Consider the following 20,650-nt stretch of genomic DNA (forward strand, 5'->3'; position numbering starts at 1 on the left):
CCTGCTGTTACCACTTTCACCTCAGTTCACTCTTTAATATCCCTTCTTCAAAGTAGCTCTCCTCTCAACTTGCCCTTCTAACGGCACTGAAATTGAAAAAACAAGAAAGAACAAAATCTTGTTTCTTTCCCCTCATCTGATTAACCTGCAATTACTTTTCATTCTAAATAGAACCAACCCTGTGTAAAATAATGTAAACCCTCTCAACTTGAGCAAGTAAGTGTACGCCACCTAGTGGAAATACATGATGATGACGACGATAATACTAATAATGGCTTACACTTGTATTGCGCTTTAGTAGCTTGTGGCACAAGTTTCTGAACGCGCTGCACTGTAGTCAGTATTCATTCACTCCATACTTGGTCATGGTGACCTAATTGTAGCCACAGCTGCCCTGGGGTAGTCTGTTTGAAGCAAGATTGCCGAACAGTGCCATCACTCGCTCACTCACTCACTCACTCACTCACTCACTCACACACACACTCACACACACACTCACTCACTCACTCACTCACTCACTCACTCACTCACTCACTCACTCACTCACTCACTCACTCACTCACTCACTCACCACATTCATACAAGCAATGGGTGAAGTGTCTTGCCCAAGGACAGAACAGTCTGCGGGGAGCTGGGATTCAAACCGTCAAGCGCTCTGTTATTGGACGACCCACTCTGTCATCATAAGCCATTGTTACCATCATAATTAATGAAAGTTATTTGATCAAGATTAAAAATGTAAATATATATATATATATTCATAATAATATTTATTTTTTCTTTGTTTTTTTCCTTGTTTATTTATTTATTTATTTGTATTACCCCTTATTACCTATACACTCTTTGAGTATGTTGTAGAATAGCATACCTGGCATTGCACACTTATTGGTACTGCGCAATCTTATGGCGTTGTACACGTGTATCAAAGTTTGTGCTAGTTTGTGACGCCCTCTGGTGGCGGGTTGCCTGTGATTAAAAGTTTTAGAGGGGCCAGTAAACAAAATATGTTGGTTCTCTGAAGCCATCTAGTGGTGGTTTAACAGTGGGGCACTTCAGGAGCCCTATGCTAACATATATATTTGATATCCAGATAATGAAATCCGTTCTTCTAGAAACATGTATGTATTAAATATTTCTACATTTGTGTTGTGTTGGACATTCCGATTGGTCCCAATATATAGTAATTATTTTTAAACAGTTAATAAGTCCATTCATTTTTTTCTCCACAGACTTCATTCATATTTATACATCCGTTCTCCCTCCACAGCCCCTCCCTACCATGGTGTGGCCCCTCCCCCTGTCATCTGCTGCTGTTGTGCTGGTGAAACGGGGATGTCTCTACAGCGTGCACCGGCATAATGCGTATATACGAACAGGACCTTTCCATTTAGCTCTAGCTGCAGATGGAATGAGACAGGGGAACAGTGGCATCTTTTATCTGCCAAAAAATATGCCAAATGATACTGATGTCAAGTGTGTTTTCATCTTTGCTGCAGAGAGGCTTGACATGCTACGCCCTGGAGTCAAACTATCAACCTGCAGAGGCATGGACTGACATTGTTTACTGAGGTAAGACAAGCATATAAAACTACACACTACATTTAAAAAAATAGCTTATATATTAAAAGGTATAAATTCCTACACTATGAGCTACTTATGTGGATTTATTTTTTATTTTTATAAACTCAGCATCATCCTATTGGTGAGAAAGAAAGCTGGCCGACGAGCTGTGATTGGTTGATGCTCATGTCTGTCATGTGGCCTGCTGTGTTCTCCAGTAATCATATGGTCCCATGAACATGAGCTGCACAGCATTGTAGGCTATATGTTTAGGCGTGGTTCAGGGCTGACAGGAGGCTGAGAGAGTTAGGCTGGAAAGAGGATCCATAAGAGACATAAGAACTGTGTAGATTTATTTTTTAAGCTTACTGTTCCTTTTAAGTATTCCTCCTCTATCCATGTAATCATATATCATCAATATAATACAATATACGCTTTTTATACAAACAAAAGTACACAAGAAAAAGCCTCAATGGACTGTTCTACTAATCTGTAGGAAACAGTCATATGATCTTAGTCAGGCTCAAGCTATTAGAGAGAGGGTGAGGCCAATAACATGCAGGGCAATGATTAAGGGCTTCAAGGGGACAAATATTCTTCATATTTATCTTCTAAAATGTATAGACAGCCCTAAGTCTCACTGTTACTGAGTTGTTTTGATCCGAATTTAAACTTCATAGGTGTATTCAACCCTTATTAAACACTGATTTGTGGGGAAAATACAGTATTTTCATTATATATAACAAAATGAATTCTTTTTTTGGGTCATGGCTTGTCATTCTAGGATGGTGGTTCAGGTCTTGGCACCAAACTAGTCAAGAACCTGGACTTAACACACATTCTTACACATCAGACCAGCTAGTTGTTCTGTAACTCTTGTGTTTTTGTTCTTTGCTTTCAGTTTTGCCTCCTCCACACAGGAAGCAACAAGTGCAAAAATACAAAAGAAAGTGTGAAATCCAGACTAAATTAAGTTTTGGTCTAAGCATCATCATCATCGACTGCACCATGTACTCCCCTCAGAGTCTTCACCGCTGGGGCATCACTCACAGCGAGAGCATGGAGAGATTAGCATACAACCAAGGTATGTCTACACAGCCGTGCATTCACAATCTAAGCTGTTTGTTATGTCAATTCATTTTGCATAGCCTACATTTTACGCACCATGAGACATAGAAAAACAAGACAATAGGCCTGGATTATTATTTCAGGCAATTTCCCTCCCAGATATTTTAATATAACAACTTCACTAAGCTCAGTACCTGGCTGTACCGTCTATTCCACCTTGCACTGGTCTAACTCTGGAGCTGCCCTCCTGAGGCCCATTTGTGAAGCTGTCATACCCATCACAGCCAGCAGAGGTCGTCATTGTGGCAAACCAGCCACACTGAACCCATTACGTAGTGCTGTCTTTTGTGTCTTGCGCTCTCTCTCGTGAGCCTCTGACACCGCCCCTCTGGTGGGTGCAGCGGTACCGTCAGAAGGCTATCGCTTTGGACCGCTCGCTGTAAACAAACCCCAAAAGCCCACGATGTGCGGGGAACGCGACTTTTCTCCGTGTGCAAAGAAGGTCGGTCAGCGGTTCGTGCGTTGACAATGTAGCAGCTTGACGTCTTCGCCTCTCTCTCTCGCGCGCGTTTGATATTTTTGACACTATCCCGGGACCATCGTTGGGCCGGTGTAGCTTTGTTATGTTGGTCTGCAGCTGAATTTTACACTACGGTCAGGTCGTCTAGGGTTTGCGTGGCGTGTGCACACTGTTACCGCGACCCCGAGTCCAGAGGTACACGGACATGGCATCGCCCGCAGAGCACGACTTGTCTCTGTCTGAAGCGGACAACACTAAGGAGAGGTCCCAGGTGTTTGGCATTTTGAGGCTGCAGGAGGAAAAATCTGGCGCCGCGGACAAGGCCAACAGCGGCAGCAGCGCGAGAGGAGCTACCGGGGGAGGAGATGGGCGATGGCAGGCTCCTATCTTTGCTCTGGCCAGGAAAGCATCCGAGACCATTTCAGGGAGTATTTACGTCCTGCCCAAAGTGTCGGAACACAGGACATCTCTGCCAGGGGAGTGGACTATGCAAGGTAGTGTGTTTACACTGAACTGTGTGAACTTCAGCATGACACGAGTTTATTACAAATGTGTTAATTAACAGAGCATCCTATTTTGATCTCGCATGACATCATCGTTCTCCGTGTGGAGGCAATTGATTTTCTATGTCTCATCTTGCTCTCCCGGGGTGCACTCATCCACTGTTTAGATGCTCTCTGTTGGTTATACAGCTGCAGGTCACATGTTGCTTTCATGTACAAGTACAAAGACAATGGGTGTCAGTGGGACTTTATTTTCTAGGGCCTATAGTTTTGTGTTCATTCTTCTTAGGGGATTCAGTGCTATGATATGCATAAGTTGTCCTGTTGAATGTTTCCTTAGGAGTGACTCCAGTTTTTCAATCTATAGGGTAAAACCCTTTGAGCCAGGTCATAACATACACATTAACTAAAATTAGTGGACCATTTTTGTCATTACTAATATTGATATCTTCTTTGTGTAAATGTGTAAGAAGACAACAACTACTAAACAATGAAATGGTAATGAAAACACTGTTGTATTGTTAGAATATTTGAAATGAGTGTGTTCTTCTCCTCTGTGTCTCAGCCTTCCGTGACCCGATGGCCATGGAGCGAGCCAACCTGTTGAACATGGCGAAGCTGAGCATCAAGGGTCTGATCGAGTCAGCGCTGAGCTTTGGCCGGACCCTGGACTCGGATTACCCGCCTCTGCAGCAGTTCTTCGTTGTCATGGAGCACTGTCTCAAACATGGCCTAAAAGGTAGAGCACATTATGAGCTGGTTCATTAGCGCCGTGACCAAGGACAAATAAGGGGGAACAATCATGTCATCTGTTTTTCCTTTCCGAAATGTACTTGGATGTTTCATCCTGGATAGTGGATCTCACACTCACTCAGTCATCTCTGTCTCTCACTCATTAGTGAGTGACAGAGATGACAATCATCTGCACCGCTAACACTACAACATTTTTTGTTATAGTCTGTTTACTTTATTATTTATTGTTCATACTTTTTGTCCCCACAAAGTCCTTGGTAGTCATTGTATATACAATACCGCTATTTACTATTTAATTGTTTTCTTTCTTACATTTCCTGCCTATTTGCACACCCTGAGTGTCTCTAAGAGCTGAATGTAACAAGTAAATTTCTCCATTGCGAGATCAATAAAGGCAATCGTATCTTGCCTTATCTCTTTCTGAAAGATCTTATCTATAATTATTTATTTTATTATTATTATTTTTAATTACAATTAACATTTTTTCAAGTCATTCTTTATACTTTTAGTTCTGTGTGAATTGACAAAATGTCATTAATTGACTGAATTAGATTTAATCAGCTTCACAATCTGTGATACTTTAGTCTTCAGTTTACTTTGTTTAGTTTTTCAAGTCGACAGAAATGCTTCTAATTTAAGTTTTCATTTATTTGTCAACTAGAAATAATATGCTGATGAAAAGCTAAAACATAATAGTTGATCCAATGAACTCTTAACTACTGATATTTTGTATCTCTCCAGTGAAGAAGTCCTTTCTGGGCTTTAACAAATCGCTGTGGGGTCCTCTTGAGCTGGTAGAAAAACTGTGCCCTGAAGCAGGAGAGATCTCTGCGTCAGTACGGGACCTGCCGGGACTCAAGTAAGATTCAGATCACTGCTGTCTTTATTGTGGCCAGAGTAACTCAAGAATGTGACCAGGAAAACACCTGTAAATGCAGGTGTATTTACTTTCACTTCACCTTTGGATCTAACTCCATGTGCAATAGAAATGTCTCAGGATTACACTTGTATTTGCTTCTATTTGTTTAATTTGTGTTTATTTACAAGGAACCAACAGCATAAAACTACAACCAACTGTTGCCACTAAATGAGTCAAATTACTTACTAACTATTTATAATTGTTTCCCACACAAAGGTATCAGGTGACTTTCTGTCAGTTTCCCGAATGAGGAACAGTAGAAACAGCTGTCTGTTTCCTTTCGGGCTGCTGACTCAGGCCAGCTTCCTTCAAACGAAAAAAGATTTAAACTACCATTAAGTGAAAGTCTGTGTGCTGAAAAGTCATTGAAGCAGTAATATCTAGTCCATGGAGGTCCAACAGGTTATGACCATTTCCTGCTGTGATTTGTGTGATGGTTTAATGGCTATAATACCTGCTACACTGCTGAACATGGATTCGATAATTCCTTTACATTTCCATTTCCATTCTGTTGTATCTGATTATGGATCTGTTGCAGGACTCCACTGGGAAGAGCCAGGGCTTGGCTGCGCTTGGCCTTGATGCAGAAGCGGCTGGCCGACTATCTGCGTTTACTCATAACGAGGAAAGACCTGCTCAGGTATAACACAGAGCATACACAAAACACTGTTGAGACAGCCTTAATGCTCTGTACTGTGTTTGACTGGCTTTTTCTCTAGTGATTTCTATGAGATTTCAGCTCTGATGCTGGAAGAAGAAGGTGCAGTAATTGTGGGCCTGCTGGTGGGCCTGAATGTTATTGATGCCAATCTTTGTGTCAAAGGCGAGGACCTGGACTCACAGGTAATTTCATGAAATATAGCCTATGAGTAAATAAATGAATCTATTTCCCCAGTGTTCATTTTCATCATTTACCATTAGGTTGGAGTCATAGACTTCTCCATGTACTTGAAGAGTGATATAGATGATTACAGGAGCGAGGAGAGGTATGCAGACACAGCACTGTACACTGTCTGTCTGGGCTATAAATGTAACACTAGTCCTCCGTTTCCATGACAACAGGAATAGCCAGATCGCAACCATTCTGGACCAAAAGAACTACATTGAGGAGCTAAACCGGCAGCTCAAGTATGTAACCAGGAAGGCTTTTCATAGCATTTTATTAACAACAATCTAACCGTTATTTGCATTATTATCATTAGCACAACTGTGCACGGTCTGCAGGGCAGAGTCGACTCGTTGGAAAAGTCAAACTCTAAGCTCATTGAAGAGGTAAGCCTACCATAGAGATACATTATGTTTGTAATGCCAGAGCATCAATGTGTTTTAAATATAAATGAACATTTACTTGTTTTTTTGCAGTTAGCCATTGCAAAAAACAATATAATCAAACTACAAGAGGAAAACCAGCAGCTGAGGAGTGAAAACAGTCTGATTTTACAGAAGACACAACAGCACTTAGAGGTAGGAGGGAAAATGAATGAATAGATATACTGCAAGCTCTCTGTAATAAAGTTAACTCGTGAGCACTGTTTTTTAAGGTAGCCCAAGGTGATGTCTCAGTCGAGAGGGACACATACAAACAGTCTCGTGAGGGTTTGGACGAGATGTACAATGAAGCTCGGAGGCAGCTGAAGGAGGAGTGCCAGCTCAGACAGGTCAGACCAAAGTTTAGTCAATTAGCACAATCGAGCATGTGTTTTGAACATGTTATTTTTCTCTGAAGGATGTGGAAAATGAGTTGGTGGTTCAGGTGTCAATGAAGCAGGAAATGGAGCTGGCAATGAAACTTCTAGAAAAAGACATTCACGAAAAACAGGTCAGACGATTTATACATTTAATATGTATAATAATAACAAAAAGAAGAAACGCTGCCAATGGAGGAAATTTACATTGTTTGAAAGATGTGTAAAAGTACAATGAATGTGTCGTAAATAAACAAGAAACCAACAAAACCTGCAGAATAACTAGTTCATAAATGACAATCAATAATAAAACTCTTTTAAATAAGAGTAAAAAGAGATTTATGAACTTGTAAAGAGAATTTTCTTTTTGAGCAACACATTAACCTGAAATAAGACTATAACATGCACATTTTATGTCTCACTTAATTTAAAAAAATAAATTAATATTACATCATAAATAATAAGGATGTTGATGTTATTGGCCTAACTACTAGTACCACTACCACCCCAAATGGCTAAACATTTGACTTTCTGATTTTATATTCAATAGGACACACTGATCGGTCTGAGGCATCAACTGGACGAGGTGAAAGCCATCAATGTTGAGATGTACCAGAAGATGCAGGTGTGCAAACATGAAATGCCTCCAGTACTCTTTTTGGAAAGTGCGAGATCTGCTGTAACACTTGAACTGGGACTTTTTCAGACGTCTGACGATGAGATGAAGAAAAAGACTGACATGATCAGCCGCCTGGAAGAAAAAACCAACCAAATCACTGCCACCATGAAACAACTGGAGCAAAGGTGAGTAACAGGGGCCTCATTCTATACCCGTTTCAATCCCTCAATAGATTAGAATCAAATTTGATGCCAGGATTTCAGAAAGAGGGCGAGGGCCTTGAGGACTATCTGGGCGATTCACTGTTCTGGAAGAAATAAGTCGACATTACAGTGATCAAATGAAACAGCTGGACTTTCCTGTCTCAAAAATTCAATGTCATTTTTATATCTATGCTATCATACTGACTTGATTCATCACGAAACGTCAGCTTTTTTGTGTCAGCAAGGTCCAGCTGACAGTATACACCATTATTTAGAACTAGTGGACAAAAATCACATTAGTGGATATTTGCAGACAGGGAAGACAGGAAACTTTATGCCAGTGTTCCATGAGGACATTTTACCTGTCTGCCAACTCCTTATTAAATTACAGTCTCTTTTGAATGTTATGATGTCACATGAACGGTATAAATAAACATGCCTTGCCTTACCTTGGGAGGAAGGAGGTGAGTACACAGTTTGGAATTTATCACATTTCTGCCTAAATTTGTCATAAATGTGGTCTGATCTGTATTAAAAACATAAGAATGAGTAAACAGTGTCTGCTTGAAATAATACCACCCAAATATTTACATTTGATCATATTTGTATTGGCCATAATATGAAAATATTCACAGGAGAGCGTGGAAGTACACCGCCTGAATCTCACTGAACTGCAGCAGTTTTGTAAAGAGGAAGGGTCCAAGATTCATCTTGATCGTTGTGTCTAATCTGCAACTACAGAAAAGCAGTTATTCCTACAAAAGAAGGTTCAGGCAGCAATTTAATACAAGGGTTCACTTACTTATTCCACGCTGTTGTGAATGTCTCAGGTTTTTCTGCAAAATATTTGATTGATCATTGATGATAGCAAGTTGTACAAGCCCTGTGGCAACAAAACAGCCCCACACCATGATGCTCCCTGCTCCGTACTTCACAGTGAGCATAGGGTTTTGATGTTGGTGTGCTGTTCCATTTTTCCTCCACACTTGACGTTGTGTGTTTCTCCTAAACTGTATGGCCTGGACAATGTGCTATTATCAATGGATTCACAAATTTATCAAGATATTTTGCAGAAAATATGAGACATTCACAACAGTGTGGAATAAGTAATTGAAACCTTGTATCAAATATCTGGCTGACTAGACACTCACAACGATCAGGATGAATCTTTCTTTCTCCTGTTTACTGCTGCTGTTCAGCGAGGTTTAGGGGGTGTACTTACTTATTCCTTATGTTATGGCCAATACAAATATGATCAAATGTAAATTTTTGGGTCGTATTAGTTCAAGCAGACACTGTTTACACATTCTTATGATTCTAATAAAGATCCAAGGACATTTTATGACTAATTTAGGTTGAAATGTAAGAAATTCCAAATGATGTACTCGCTTTTTCCTCCCACTGTATTTGTGCGTAGCATATTTAAACTGATTCAGAAAGAAAAAGAATGCATGCATCATTTGTTTGGATCCCTCGGTTGCCTGTTTGTGTGTGATGTACTGTTCATTGATGCCTTGTTAGTCCCTCTCACCCCATTGTTTCACCTGCCCATCCTTCTACCATTGATTTAGTGATTTCCTCATTACCTGTCTATAAATGTTTACTGGATAAGTTATGTTTATGTCTTTTTGCAGTTATTTTATTATTATATTGGAAGCAATTATATATCTGGTGCGTAGAAACCATATGTTGGACGTGTTAACGCAATGAATCACATAATTGCAAAGAAGCCTGAAAATGGCGGGGAATGACATGCTCCATCTCCCCTCTTCATACAGTACTCACCAGTAGAGATTTAAAGTAAGACATCATGGGAGTTTAGAGTGTACTGACAGTCTTTCTTCCTTCTTTCCCTCCTTCCCTCTCCCCTCTGTCCATCCCCTTCGACCATTCATCGTTTCATTTTGCTTTCTCCATACTTCATAATTTGACCCGGCGCATTTTCCTGGTTCACTCTGTGCAGTGACAAAGACCTGTTAAGTCAGACAAGAACACTCGCCATGTCCTTTGTCAAGTGTGCGAGCACAGACACAGAGCACCAGTATAAACTTGTCAAGGACATTTCCTTCTGAAGTCGACATACAGATGCACATGCTTAACGTTTTATCAGTAAATTAACAATAAGGTATTTGTGTTTTCTAGCACAATTTTGGTTCAGGGTTGAAAGGATATTTAAAATTTTGTCCGTGTGTTACTTGGAGCCAGTAGCACCTACAGTAAAGATGCCCTAAGTACAGGAACCGTGTATCTTGATTCTATCAGACAGTACTTGTTAAAATACTAACCTACACGTCTGTACAGGGCTTGACATTAGGTGTTTGCCATTGTAGCTAGTCTTTTTCAAAATATACTGGCCAATAAGGGTTTTTACTATCCACAGTTAAGATGGCTGTAGTTTTTGTGTATAAATGTAATGTAACATAGCGTCAGCTTCCTAAACATTCTTTTTGGGGGGCCACATTGAGATTTTTTGTCTCATTCTACTCTCCAAACACTGCTACAGCTTCATGTATCACTGGCTCTGTCCCCAGACAATTGGAAGACATCTCCTGTCTATGTCATCTCTATGAGGATTCAAAAGTGTTTTTCTATTTTCCCGAAATGTTCAATATATTATGCCAGGAAGCAGGCAACTTCTCTCTCTTCTTATGTTCAGTTTGGTTTCATGAAAAATAGGGGTTACATGGTTTTTAACTTTTGGTCTGTCGTTTAAACTATTATTGTTATTACCTTCAAAGTTTTGCGCACACTGAAGGAGGAAAGGCAGAAACTCATGCCTACCACTATAGTGTAGGTAGATTGATTGTCAGGCTCTAGTGGGGCATTTTACTAGCAAAATCTACCAGTGCATTCTCCAAGACTTTCCTGCTTCAGGGAGAATGCTGTTTACTTTTACGTTGACACAGTACAGCACTTTCACCTGCAGAAGTGGCACCGACGTGCTCCTCAGCCACTGGTAACTGGTGACTTTAAAACACTCAACGGGTGATTAGTGGTTTCTTTGTTGCTCAAATTACAACCTGGTCTTTCAGTCTCCCGCATGTCACCACAGCCACTTGGTCTTGGTTCGCTGATTACGTTTGTCAGAGAGGAGCGCTCCTGTGTGGCCTCCTGGTTTTACTTTGCTCTGCATGTGTTGCTCTGGCTGAGAAGATCTGCCGCTCTCTGCCCTTTAACCCTCATTGGTTTGAACATTAAACGGTGGACGTTATGACAGAAAAGAACAAGACCTGCTCAGCAAAACATGGCTCAAATGATTTCAAGTGCATATGACAGGTTTCCATGCCTTTCTAATTATTGATTACTAGTTTAATGGAAATGGCTGTGGTAAATATGAAAAAGTTTAACGTTGTAAGACATAGGTGGCACAGGATGGATGAGGGAAGAAGTTATTTTCTGAGGTTCGAACTGGGACTGGCTCACACTTGTGTTGCGCTTTTTAAGCTTGACAAGCTTCTCAAAGCAGTACACTGTAGTCGTGATTCATTCACCCCACACCTGGTGTTGAAAAGCTTTTATTGTAGCCACATCTGCCCTGTAGTGGACGGGCAGAAACAAGGCTACCAATCCGCAGCAGAATAGACATAATAAAAATGTAAAACCAGGGAAAACTAGGTATTTATTTATTAGCAATAACTAAAAGAGTCGCGTTAGCTTTGTTCTGGTGAAACTTGTCATATGTACTTTAAATGTTGGTTTAAATGCAGCTCAGATCGCTCTGCCAGTTGAACTTATGCATTTTCAGCCTCTGAAAACATCTTGCCGCATATGAAATAGTTTATATGTACATCTGGGGTGTGGGATATAATGATGTGTTTGTGATATCTTTACTTTGTAGTAGTAATTATTCTACTTATGTATGACCTCCTCTCATCTTTTGAAGAGAAAATTAGGAGCTAATAATTCTCTTAAACATACTGTCTCACCAATAAAATTAGTTGTCTTAACTCTTGATTATTCTGTTATTATTGTTAGTAGACTGACATTGATGTAGTTTTTTCAGTTCTCTTTTTCTGTCCTTGTTCACTTGTCGACTCACATTTTAATTGCCCTTTTTAGTTACACTTTAGAATTGAAGCAGCTTTCAGTTCCTTCACCGTCTTCAACAGCATTGTCATCCTCAACCCATTCATTCTGCCATTACAATTCCTCTTTTCTTTCTTCATCCACCCGTTCTGAGTTTTTTCTCTCCATGGTCCTGAGTTTGTCCCTGGTTATAATGGTGCAGATTACAGGAGGCCGAGAGACACCGCACCTCTGCCGAAGAGGGAACCAGGCGCTTCAAGTTGGACTTTGCCAATAAAGCAGACAGCCTGCAGCGGCAGATTGCACAGAGGGAAAAACAACTGTAAGAAAGCCACTTCAGTAACTTTCTGCAATTTTGAAATTAAAAATATAAATCTAAATGTCTGAATTTTATTATTTTCCAGTCAGCATCTGGAAACAGACCTAAAGATTGAGAGGGAGTGGAGGCAAACTTTACAAAATGATCTGGACCGAGAGAGAGACACAGTGGCTCAACTCAATGCAGAGGCCCTTCAGATAAATGGTTTAAAAAAGGTACAAAAATAATGTGTTTTGAACTGATGCTAACTTTGTTTTTTGTCGTTGGTTTGAGCTGATGCATGGCTTGTTTTCTTACTTTAGGAGTTTCATCGCCTCCACGATGAAAACATTCAGTTAAAGTCGATCTGTGAAGACCAAGAGCAGGCACTGGAGGAACTTGGCTCTAAACTGAGCGAGTAAGTTTGTCTTCAACTTGAGCACATTTCTATTATATAAGCCTGACAACAACATATTGAAATTCCAGATCCAAATTGAAGATTGAAGACATCAAGGAGGCTAACAAAGCCCTTCAGGTATTGGGTGTGAGACATCATTTCATTTACAGGAGTTGTTTAGGAGCGAAAAGTGGATGAACTTTATTTGGTTATACTTGTTTTAGGGTGGCCAGGTCTGGTTAAAGGACAAAGATGCCACTCACTGTAAACTGTGTGAGAAGGAATTTTCCATCTCCAGACGAAAGGCAAGTCCAAGCTTTTTACATCAGCGTAATATTTTATTTGACTTTTGTCTTGTTTGTGTCCGCAGCATCACTGTAGAAACTGTGGGGAGATTTTCTGTAACAGTTGCTCAGACAACGAGCTGCCGCTGCCCGCCTCCCCTAAACCAGTGCGAGTGTGCGACACGTGCCACGCCCTGCTGCTGCAGCGCTGCTCCTCCAACACAACATAGTTATCACCTCTGAACGCTGCTATGAATGCATGAACAAGCTGCTTCTGTATTATTTATTTGAACTGGTGCTGCATTCATAAAAAAAAGCCAATCTTAAAAGTAGCACATGACCACAACAGTGAAACACCATAAACTACAATTCAGGTGTTATTTTCATTAAGTCTTAAATTGTTGATCAAACTTTAGTTTAAAAAGTATTGCCCTCTATAGTTGTTGGGATAAAAGATCTTTTCCATTGTGCCATCCAAGGACTTAGTTGTTTTGATGCCAAATTGAGCCCAGATTATTTCACATTTGTCAAGTGGTCCACATTTCGCACATTTCTACGTGGCGGTGCTTGAGGACCAAGAAGCTGGCATGTTTGATAAAGCACTAATTGCCACATACTATTTCAGTGAATGAGAAGACACTTGAGGCACTGACAAAAAGGTGATTCAACACATGCTATTTAAATATTTGTTAAATGTATATATTTTTATGCACAATACTTATGTTTTAATAAATCAAGAACCACTTTGTGCTGCTGCTCAAACCATCAAGGTGTGGAATTGTCCATCAGTGGTTCTCAAACTGAGGTACAGGTACAATTGGTGGAACCTGGGCTGGTACTCGGGCTGTCGTTACAATCATTGGGTGATTTAGAAAATAACGTTCATGGTGTTTGTTCTTCCTTGCTTAGCCCAATTTTAGGCCTTTTATGGAAAGCTTAATATTTTCTTAGATGATCCTCGGAGTGAATAGTTTGAGAACCACTGGTCTCGGAGGATCCATGTTGAACAGCAGCTACGGGGTTACTAAAGTTATTAATTTTATAACTTATTTTTGTGAAATGCCTTTGAAGTAATGTGACAACACTCCTGCACTTCTGAGGGTCCGGCTAATTGTTTACTCATACTTTATCAACAGATGTGATTTGTGGTATTACAATGAAATTTGGATTATCACTGTGGCCTTTTGCTGGATAAATTCTGCCAATGACCTTTAATTGCCAAGAGTATGGTAGTTTGAACTGTGTAGCAATCTGATTAAAGTGACATTTTTTAAGTAAGCGGAGTCAATGAGAATTACATATAAAATTTAATAGTCAAATGTACAACAGCTGCATTCACATCTTACAGCTGAAATATAAACTTTATTTTACTTCTGCTCTTCAAGAGCAGAATACAATATAAACTTAAATCATCTAATGACCACAACAAAACATTCATAAAAACACAGGCTCACATTCGTCTCATTACATCAGAACAACTGATCTGAAATCAGTCATCAGTGGACTTGGTCCAGATAACTCAAATCACCACCCCTCAAACAAACTTAAAAATGTTTTTGTTGTATATAAAAAAAACAAAATTAAACCGGGTGTCTTTCTGCAAAGCTACCTTTTTTCCCCATATGAAATTTCAGATCTTTTTCTGCACTCATTACGTTACTTGCATCAGTGATGTCAGATCAGCTCATGAGAACATGTGGCCTAAAGGAGATGCAACACAAAACATGTGGATGGACGTGAATAGTAGAAACATCAGTGTCAGTATCGTAGAGCGCTGCTCCGAGACCCTCCCGAGTTACCGTAGTAACCACTGCCCCGGTCTGAAGGGATCACACAACAGTGTAAGAGAAAATACATGATGTAATTTTAAGAAAAACAAAACTTACTCATTTCAGCTGCTCCACTTGCAGTTGAGTTTAGGAAAAGTTCAATATAGCGATGCTCTGTGAGGGGAAAAAACACCTCATTTCAAACAGAGTCAACAAATGCAATAATTGTGCAACGCTGCAGAAAGTGACTGACGCATGTGGTTCTTGTCTTTGGACATTGCAGCAACGGCATCTTCATGAGAGCAAAATTCAACGTCTGCCTCACCAGTTGCTTTGCCATTTGGAGCCACATCAATGTGGACCCTTAGAGGATTCAGAGGTGCAAAAAACTAAAGTAATAAGAAAAGCATATCAGGAAAGACAGTGACAGTTTAGTGAGTAATCAAGTATAAAAATATGCAACATGTGCTCTTAAATATCCTCAGCTGAAATGTAAAACGTCTTCATACTTTAGCTATGTCTCCCTCTGTGGCGCGGAAAGGCAGCCCCCTCATGTGGACGAAATGGCCACTGTGGAATCCAGAGCCACTGTTGCCATGACTATGACCTCCCGCACCTGCACATACATACATATCAGGCAAAAAAATACCTTAAGAAATAAAAAGCAGATTTCATCAATACAAATACATTAGTTCTGTATAAAAGCTTTATAGAACACTAAACATAAAGGTGAACCAGGAACATGTTATAAATCAAATTAAGTGCATTATACTTGCCTCTTCCACTTCTATCTCCGCCTCCTCTGCCTCGCTCATCAAACATGCCATTCCCAAAGCAGTAATTGTTGTATCCATTGTAGTTATCGTATCCTCCATAACCTACAGACAATAAATCATAATTTTCCCAACTACAAGATAATGTTTGAAACGATACAATGAAAGCACAACACACAAATCATACCTCCACCATAACCACCACCTCCACCTCTAATGTTGTCCATCAAAGGACCTCCACGTCCTGGACTCTGCCCAAAGAACCCTCCCCTGGGACCTGCCATCACTGGTCTGTCATAGGGTCCTGGCCGCTGGCCTCCGAGACCACGTCGAGGGACTTCATAGTAGGCTTTGATCTCACTACGACTGCTTTTGAAGATCTCTATGTACCTGAAACATCCACGGCCACAGAGGGGAGTTTGTTACCATGAGAAGTGGCAAAGCTCATTTTGCATACGTTTGACAAAGATTCTACGTAATCACGGATTACCAAACCATCTTTTCCCTTTAAGCGGCTAATTTATTTTGGACCTGCAGTAACAAAAGGTTTGTAGCTTGAGGGTAGAAAAGTTATACTGATAATTACGTCTCAGTACTTCTAAACATAGCCTAAACATTTTCCTTCAAAACGACTACAAATGATAAAAGCATTTGCAAAGGTACACGCGTAATAAAATGAATTTAAGATTTCAAGACATACAGATCAAATTATTAACATTCCCATTTTACAATGGCAATTATCGGTAAGTGGAAAAAAGAGGCCCAACCCAGTCCAGCCCGTCCCAGTCCCTTCTGTCCCACCTGTGCCCTATTCTTTCCTTGTGTTTCCCCAGAGCCTTTTCTGCTATCTCCATTGAGGCAAACTGCACGAAGGCTTCCCCTGTGCTCCTCCCCTGGAGGTCCACTGGCAGAGTAATCCCATTTGGCACGATTCTCAACCCTTCAACCCAAGCACACATAAATACATTGGTCGGTAAAAAGTCTGGCAAAAAACAAAACAAAATTCAAGACCCACATATGACTGGACACAAGTGAACAACTAGATTAATGATTTATGACAGACAGTTGATGTTCTTAAAGACCTATTCAGGGGAATTAACCTTGACCCAACATTGGTATAATACGATGAACAATGCTGTATAGTTTTGAATCATACTTCAAAACACCCACAGCAATGTGTTCAATCTGAAATGTAAATGTATTTTCTACTATATTGTTTATATCCAATCAATTCATGTCAAAGAGGCAAAGATGTCCACACTGAAGTACCTGAGAAGAACTGAACTATCTCCTCCTTGCTACATCCAAACGGAAGACCTCGCAGGCGCAACATGAAGCCACTGGAGGTGTCGTAGTCAGCAGGACCACAGCGCTTGAGCACCCAGTCCATCTCACTGCGATTTGACTTGAAGACTTCATTGGAAAAACACAATATCAATAACATGAGCTCAAAATATGAAGGCCAGATTATGGGTTTTGTCCTTGCAATTTGCATTTGGTTTTAAAACACACGATTCACCTTCTATGTAACGGTGTCCCATGTATTTTCTGTCTTTGGCGAGAGCATTTTTGAAGTCTTCTGCAGTGGTCAGTTCAATGAACGCCTCTCCACTGGGTCGGCCCTCTTTGGAATAAGTGAAATACACCCCATTTACCTTGTCTACAACGTCACAATCTGCAACAGAGGATGGGAAACGTATAAACATATATTGTGTATAGACCATCAGCTTAATAACAACAGAGCAACAACACAACATTCAGATATCCCTCACCTGAGAAGAAGCTGGCCACTTCTTCTTGAGTGCAGGACCAGGGCAGTCCCCTGATCCTCACCACATAGCCTTCCTCGTTTATTGACATCCTCGCTGCCACAACACACACAGACGCAATGACACGAGAAGGATTACACGACTGACACGTTTAATCAATCCACACACGCACCACGGGGAGAAAAAACATGTGTCTAACTTGTGTTTCGGTTTGACACAAAGGGGAGTTGAGACGACACTCCTTCGACTTCCTCCTTCTTCTAAAAAGTGCTAGCTAGTTTACGGTCTAGGAGCATTTAAGCACCACGAAACCGACTGAAATGCTACAGAAGGTCCCATTAAAGAGTGTACAGACATCTGAGCAGTTGTGTGGGATGCTCGCTGCTTTCCTGGCGAGTTCAAGCTAACATTTGGCACAAACACTGTAACTTAGCCCAGTAGCAGCTAACATCTGAGGCTAGCTGTAGGACAAGACAGCGGTCAAAGGAACACGGGAAACTACACACGCATGGAAAATACACATGGCACAAGATGCTGCCGTTTACCAGTTTAAAAGTTCTGTTTTGATATGTCAGACATGGATTTAAGGAAAGTCTCTCACACAATCGAAAGCCTCCCCGGTCTTCTCCTGCCCTCCTCAGGTGAAAGTGCGAAGAGTCACACAGGTACAATATCGCGAGGTCGTTATAATCTCATCTCAGATCCTCACTTATTATCAAAAATTATATTCATAAAAAATTATAATAATAAATGAATTTTTATTTTAAAAAAATGTTAAATTGAAAATATATCCTTTTTTGGTCAAACATGTTACAATCCGCATATATTTTAGTAACATCATAATAACGTCTAATATAATCTACTTAATCTGGAGGGAAGTTAATGATCAAAAGCTTCTGCGTTTCATGAACTGCAGCAGCTGAACCTGTGCTGGTGCGTTGTTCAAAGTCCATTGAAAACATGTTTCTGTCACAGACAGCAGTCACCATTGTAAAGGAAACAACACCATCAGAGCCACGAAAGGCTGGATTCTTTAACAAAATGGAGATTCCGGTTTATACCCTCGATGCCTTCACCAACTTACCATTTAAAGGAAACCCCGCCGCTATCTGTCCTTTACAACATGTAAGTCACAGTACTTCAATATCTGAGCAGCAGTGCGACCTCACTCTTACAGAGCAGCTTTTATCAGGGGAATGACGGTATTTTTCATTCTTACTCCAACAGGAGCTGAGTGAAGAACTGTATCAGAAGATATCATCAGAAATGAACCTGTCAGAGACGGCTTTTATCATCAAACTTAATCCATCTGACACCTTCACTACAGGTGAGGCAGAGGCATAAACACTACTGGTATTCTCTCTTTGAAGTAACTGTACTTTTGCAAGTAGTTTTTCATCCAGTACTTTTTACTTCTACCAGAGTAATATTAAAGTATATGTACTCTTACAAATGCTCATGCAATTGAGTAAGAATCTTTGGCATTTTGACGATTAAATAGATGTGTGTGGCCTTAATTCTTCATGATTCCGTTGTACAACATATGTTTTTATAGGATTTTCTTTGAAAATATAAACATTTTCACTTTATTTCATGCTTTGTTCCTCATGATTCATGTCACCACTGAAACATGAGTCAAACTCAGTTACACAGTACTCGCACTACTCAAGCAACATTTTCTCCTAGTACTGTTTTACACTTACTTGAGTAAATATTTTGGCTACTCTACCCACCTCTGATTATTCCTGATTACCCAAAGTTAAAACACAGAATCATCTAAATTGCACCCTTCTGATTACACAATGTACAGTATATATTTTCACTGCAAATGTAAATAGTTGAAAAATGTGTATTTCACCAACAGACTTGCTAAACTGACATTCCTGTCCTCAGCATTTTGAACACAGAGCTAAGTATTGTTGGGACGTGGAAGAACAATGCAATGAACCTGGTTTAAAGCCACACTTTTCTATTGTTTCACAAATGCACCAAAAGCGTTCTTCCAGAACACATGCCATGAGGTTTCTGGGGAAAAAATAAACATGTTTTATTCTATAATACTGTCTCTCTTCTAACAGGGTCAAGGTTCCGCCTTCGATGGTTCACACCAACCACTGAAGTGAATTTATGTGGACATGCCACTCTGGCAACTGCAAGAGTGCTGTTCCAGTATGAAAGTAATCCTCAAAACAATTAAAAATTATAGTTTACTTACTTTTTAATATGAATCTAAAACCAATAACCACTACCAATAATCACTACCCATCTAAACCTTCATAGATAATATAAACAGAAAACTGGTGTTTGAGACCAGAAGTGGAGAGCTGTGTGTCACCCGAGATGGAGACAATTGTATCATGGACTTTCCTCTCAACCCCGCGAGTCCTGCAGTGAGTTTGTCCACACAACATTTACTCAGCAGAAAACCAAGGCTTTATTGAACCTAACCTTTTCTATATTTCAGGATCCTCAGGAGTTCAGAGGTGTTATCAAGGTTTGTTTTTATTTTAGTTAACTTTAATATGTTTTAGTTAATTTGATCTTGTATTGTACAAAGGCTGCTATAGGAAACCTTCCGGTTCAGGAGGTCTACTTGAGTGCAAAGACAAATAAACTCCTGATTCGATTGGCTGACAGCTGTGAAAAGTAAGTACACATTAACCTTTTAATAGTACTCCTCTAACTTGTTTATTAACCCAACCATGTCTGTGGGTGCATATGTAGATCAGAATTACACAACCTCAAGGTTGACCCCATTGCTCTGCAAAGAAGTGAATCGACTGGAAAAGTAAAAGGCGTCATTGTCACGATGAAAGGTAGGCTAATCTTACATAAAGAATAAAGAGCCGTCTGCAAATAGATGATCATGTCTATGATGCTTGACTTCAGGATCACCGCATGAACAGCCTGGATACGACTTCTACTCCAGATATTTTGCTCCGTGGTCTGGAATCCCAGAGGATCCTGTCACCGGTATCAAAGTCACCTTCTTATTTATTAGTTCATGTTTCATGATATTACACCTTAACAGTATTGATTCTGACAGGGTCGGCTCACACAGTGTTAGGGAGCTACTGGGCTGAGAAACTCGGAAAACAAAGATTATTGGGTAATTAATTTATCAGTTTGTATTTTGTTTAGCGTCATATGTGGTACTTGCTGTGGCATCATTCATTACAGCTTACCAGTGCTCAAGCAGAGGAGGAGAAATGGAGCTAGAAGTGAGAGACGATGGAAGAATCAACATAACTGGGACCACTGTTACTGTAATGCGCGGAAAGATCACTTTATAATGAGACAAGATCTACTGATTAAAATATACTATGAAAAATAAAACTCATCTGACTCATTCACAACATTTACAATGTAGGAAAAAACACTTTAAGCTTTTGTTATTTATTGAAATTTTAAAAATAATTTAAAATTACAATACAAATCTACAAATATAAAAAAAGTGGAATTTTTAATGTGAACATAAAAAGGCTCATTCATTAATGATGCCAA

At 40.0% G+C, this 20,650-nt stretch overlaps 3 protein-coding genes across 7 annotated transcripts; 2 read left to right on the forward strand and 1 right to left on the reverse strand.

Moving 5' to 3' along the window:
• The first annotated feature begins 1,308 nt into the window (after window positions 1–1,308).
• On the forward strand, window positions 1,309–14,092 carry rufy2 (RUN and FYVE domain containing 2). Of its 3 annotated transcripts, XM_079555867.1 has the most exons (20): window positions 1,309–1,569; window positions 2,462–2,644; window positions 4,217–4,390; window positions 5,146–5,263; window positions 5,862–5,963; window positions 6,043–6,166; window positions 6,245–6,309; window positions 6,386–6,451; window positions 6,526–6,595; window positions 6,686–6,787; window positions 6,865–6,981; window positions 7,050–7,142; window positions 7,559–7,633; window positions 7,715–7,812; window positions 12,059–12,178; window positions 12,261–12,390; window positions 12,478–12,572; window positions 12,641–12,689; window positions 12,776–12,856; window positions 12,922–14,092. In XM_079555867.1, the coding sequence occupies exons 2-20, from the start codon at window positions 2,569–2,571 to the stop codon at window positions 13,063–13,065; spliced, it is 1,899 nt and encodes a 632-aa protein (XP_079411993.1). In that variant the 5' UTR covers window positions 1,309–1,569; window positions 2,462–2,568; the 3' UTR covers window positions 13,066–14,092. The 3 variants fall into 3 exon arrangements, with proteins under 3 accessions (XP_079411993.1, XP_079411992.1, XP_079411994.1); XM_079555866.1 differs by lacking the exons at window positions 1,309–1,569; window positions 2,462–2,644 and adding an exon at window positions 2,948–3,642; XM_079555868.1 differs by lacking the exons at window positions 1,309–1,569; window positions 2,462–2,644; window positions 12,059–12,178; ... (3 more) ...; window positions 12,776–12,856; window positions 12,922–14,092 and adding exons at window positions 2,955–3,642; window positions 9,794–10,364.
• Window positions 14,093–14,125: 33 nt separating this feature from the next.
• hnrnph3 (heterogeneous nuclear ribonucleoprotein H3 (2H9)) lies at window positions 14,126–17,875 on the reverse strand. Its single transcript, XM_079555869.1, has 11 exons — window positions 17,748–17,875; window positions 17,150–17,242; window positions 16,897–17,052; window positions 16,647–16,790; window positions 16,179–16,317; window positions 15,565–15,767; window positions 15,381–15,482; window positions 15,114–15,220; window positions 14,858–14,993; window positions 14,722–14,778; window positions 14,126–14,655 (listed from the first exon to the last, which is right to left on the reverse strand). The coding sequence occupies exons 2-11, from the start codon at window positions 17,235–17,237 to the stop codon at window positions 14,594–14,596; spliced, it is 1,194 nt and encodes a 397-aa protein (XP_079411995.1). The 5' UTR covers window positions 17,238–17,242; window positions 17,748–17,875; the 3' UTR covers window positions 14,126–14,593.
• LOC306962654 (phenazine biosynthesis-like domain-containing protein 1) lies at window positions 17,190–20,482 on the forward strand. 3 transcript variants are annotated; one of them, XM_079555871.1, is made up of 11 exons: window positions 17,190–17,295; window positions 18,122–18,271; window positions 18,374–18,473; window positions 19,225–19,323; window positions 19,427–19,536; window positions 19,611–19,640; window positions 19,704–19,792; window positions 19,871–19,962; window positions 20,036–20,119; window positions 20,193–20,255; window positions 20,327–20,482. In XM_079555871.1, the coding sequence occupies exons 2-11, from the start codon at window positions 18,188–18,190 to the stop codon at window positions 20,437–20,439; spliced, it is 864 nt and encodes a 287-aa protein (XP_079411997.1). In that variant the 5' UTR covers window positions 17,190–17,295; window positions 18,122–18,187; the 3' UTR covers window positions 20,440–20,482. The 3 variants fall into 3 exon arrangements, with proteins under 3 accessions (XP_079411997.1, XP_079411998.1, XP_079411996.1); XM_079555872.1 differs by having other exon boundaries at window positions 17,198–17,295; window positions 18,126–18,271; XM_079555870.1 differs by lacking the exon at window positions 17,190–17,295 and adding an exon at window positions 17,371–17,811.
• Window positions 20,483–20,650: the final 168 nt, after the last annotated feature.

The sequence above is a fragment of the Gobius niger genome, assembly GCF_951799975.1.
Source record: "Gobius niger genome assembly, chromosome: 4".
NCBI lineage: Eukaryota > Metazoa > Chordata > Actinopteri > Gobiiformes > Gobiidae > Gobius > Gobius niger.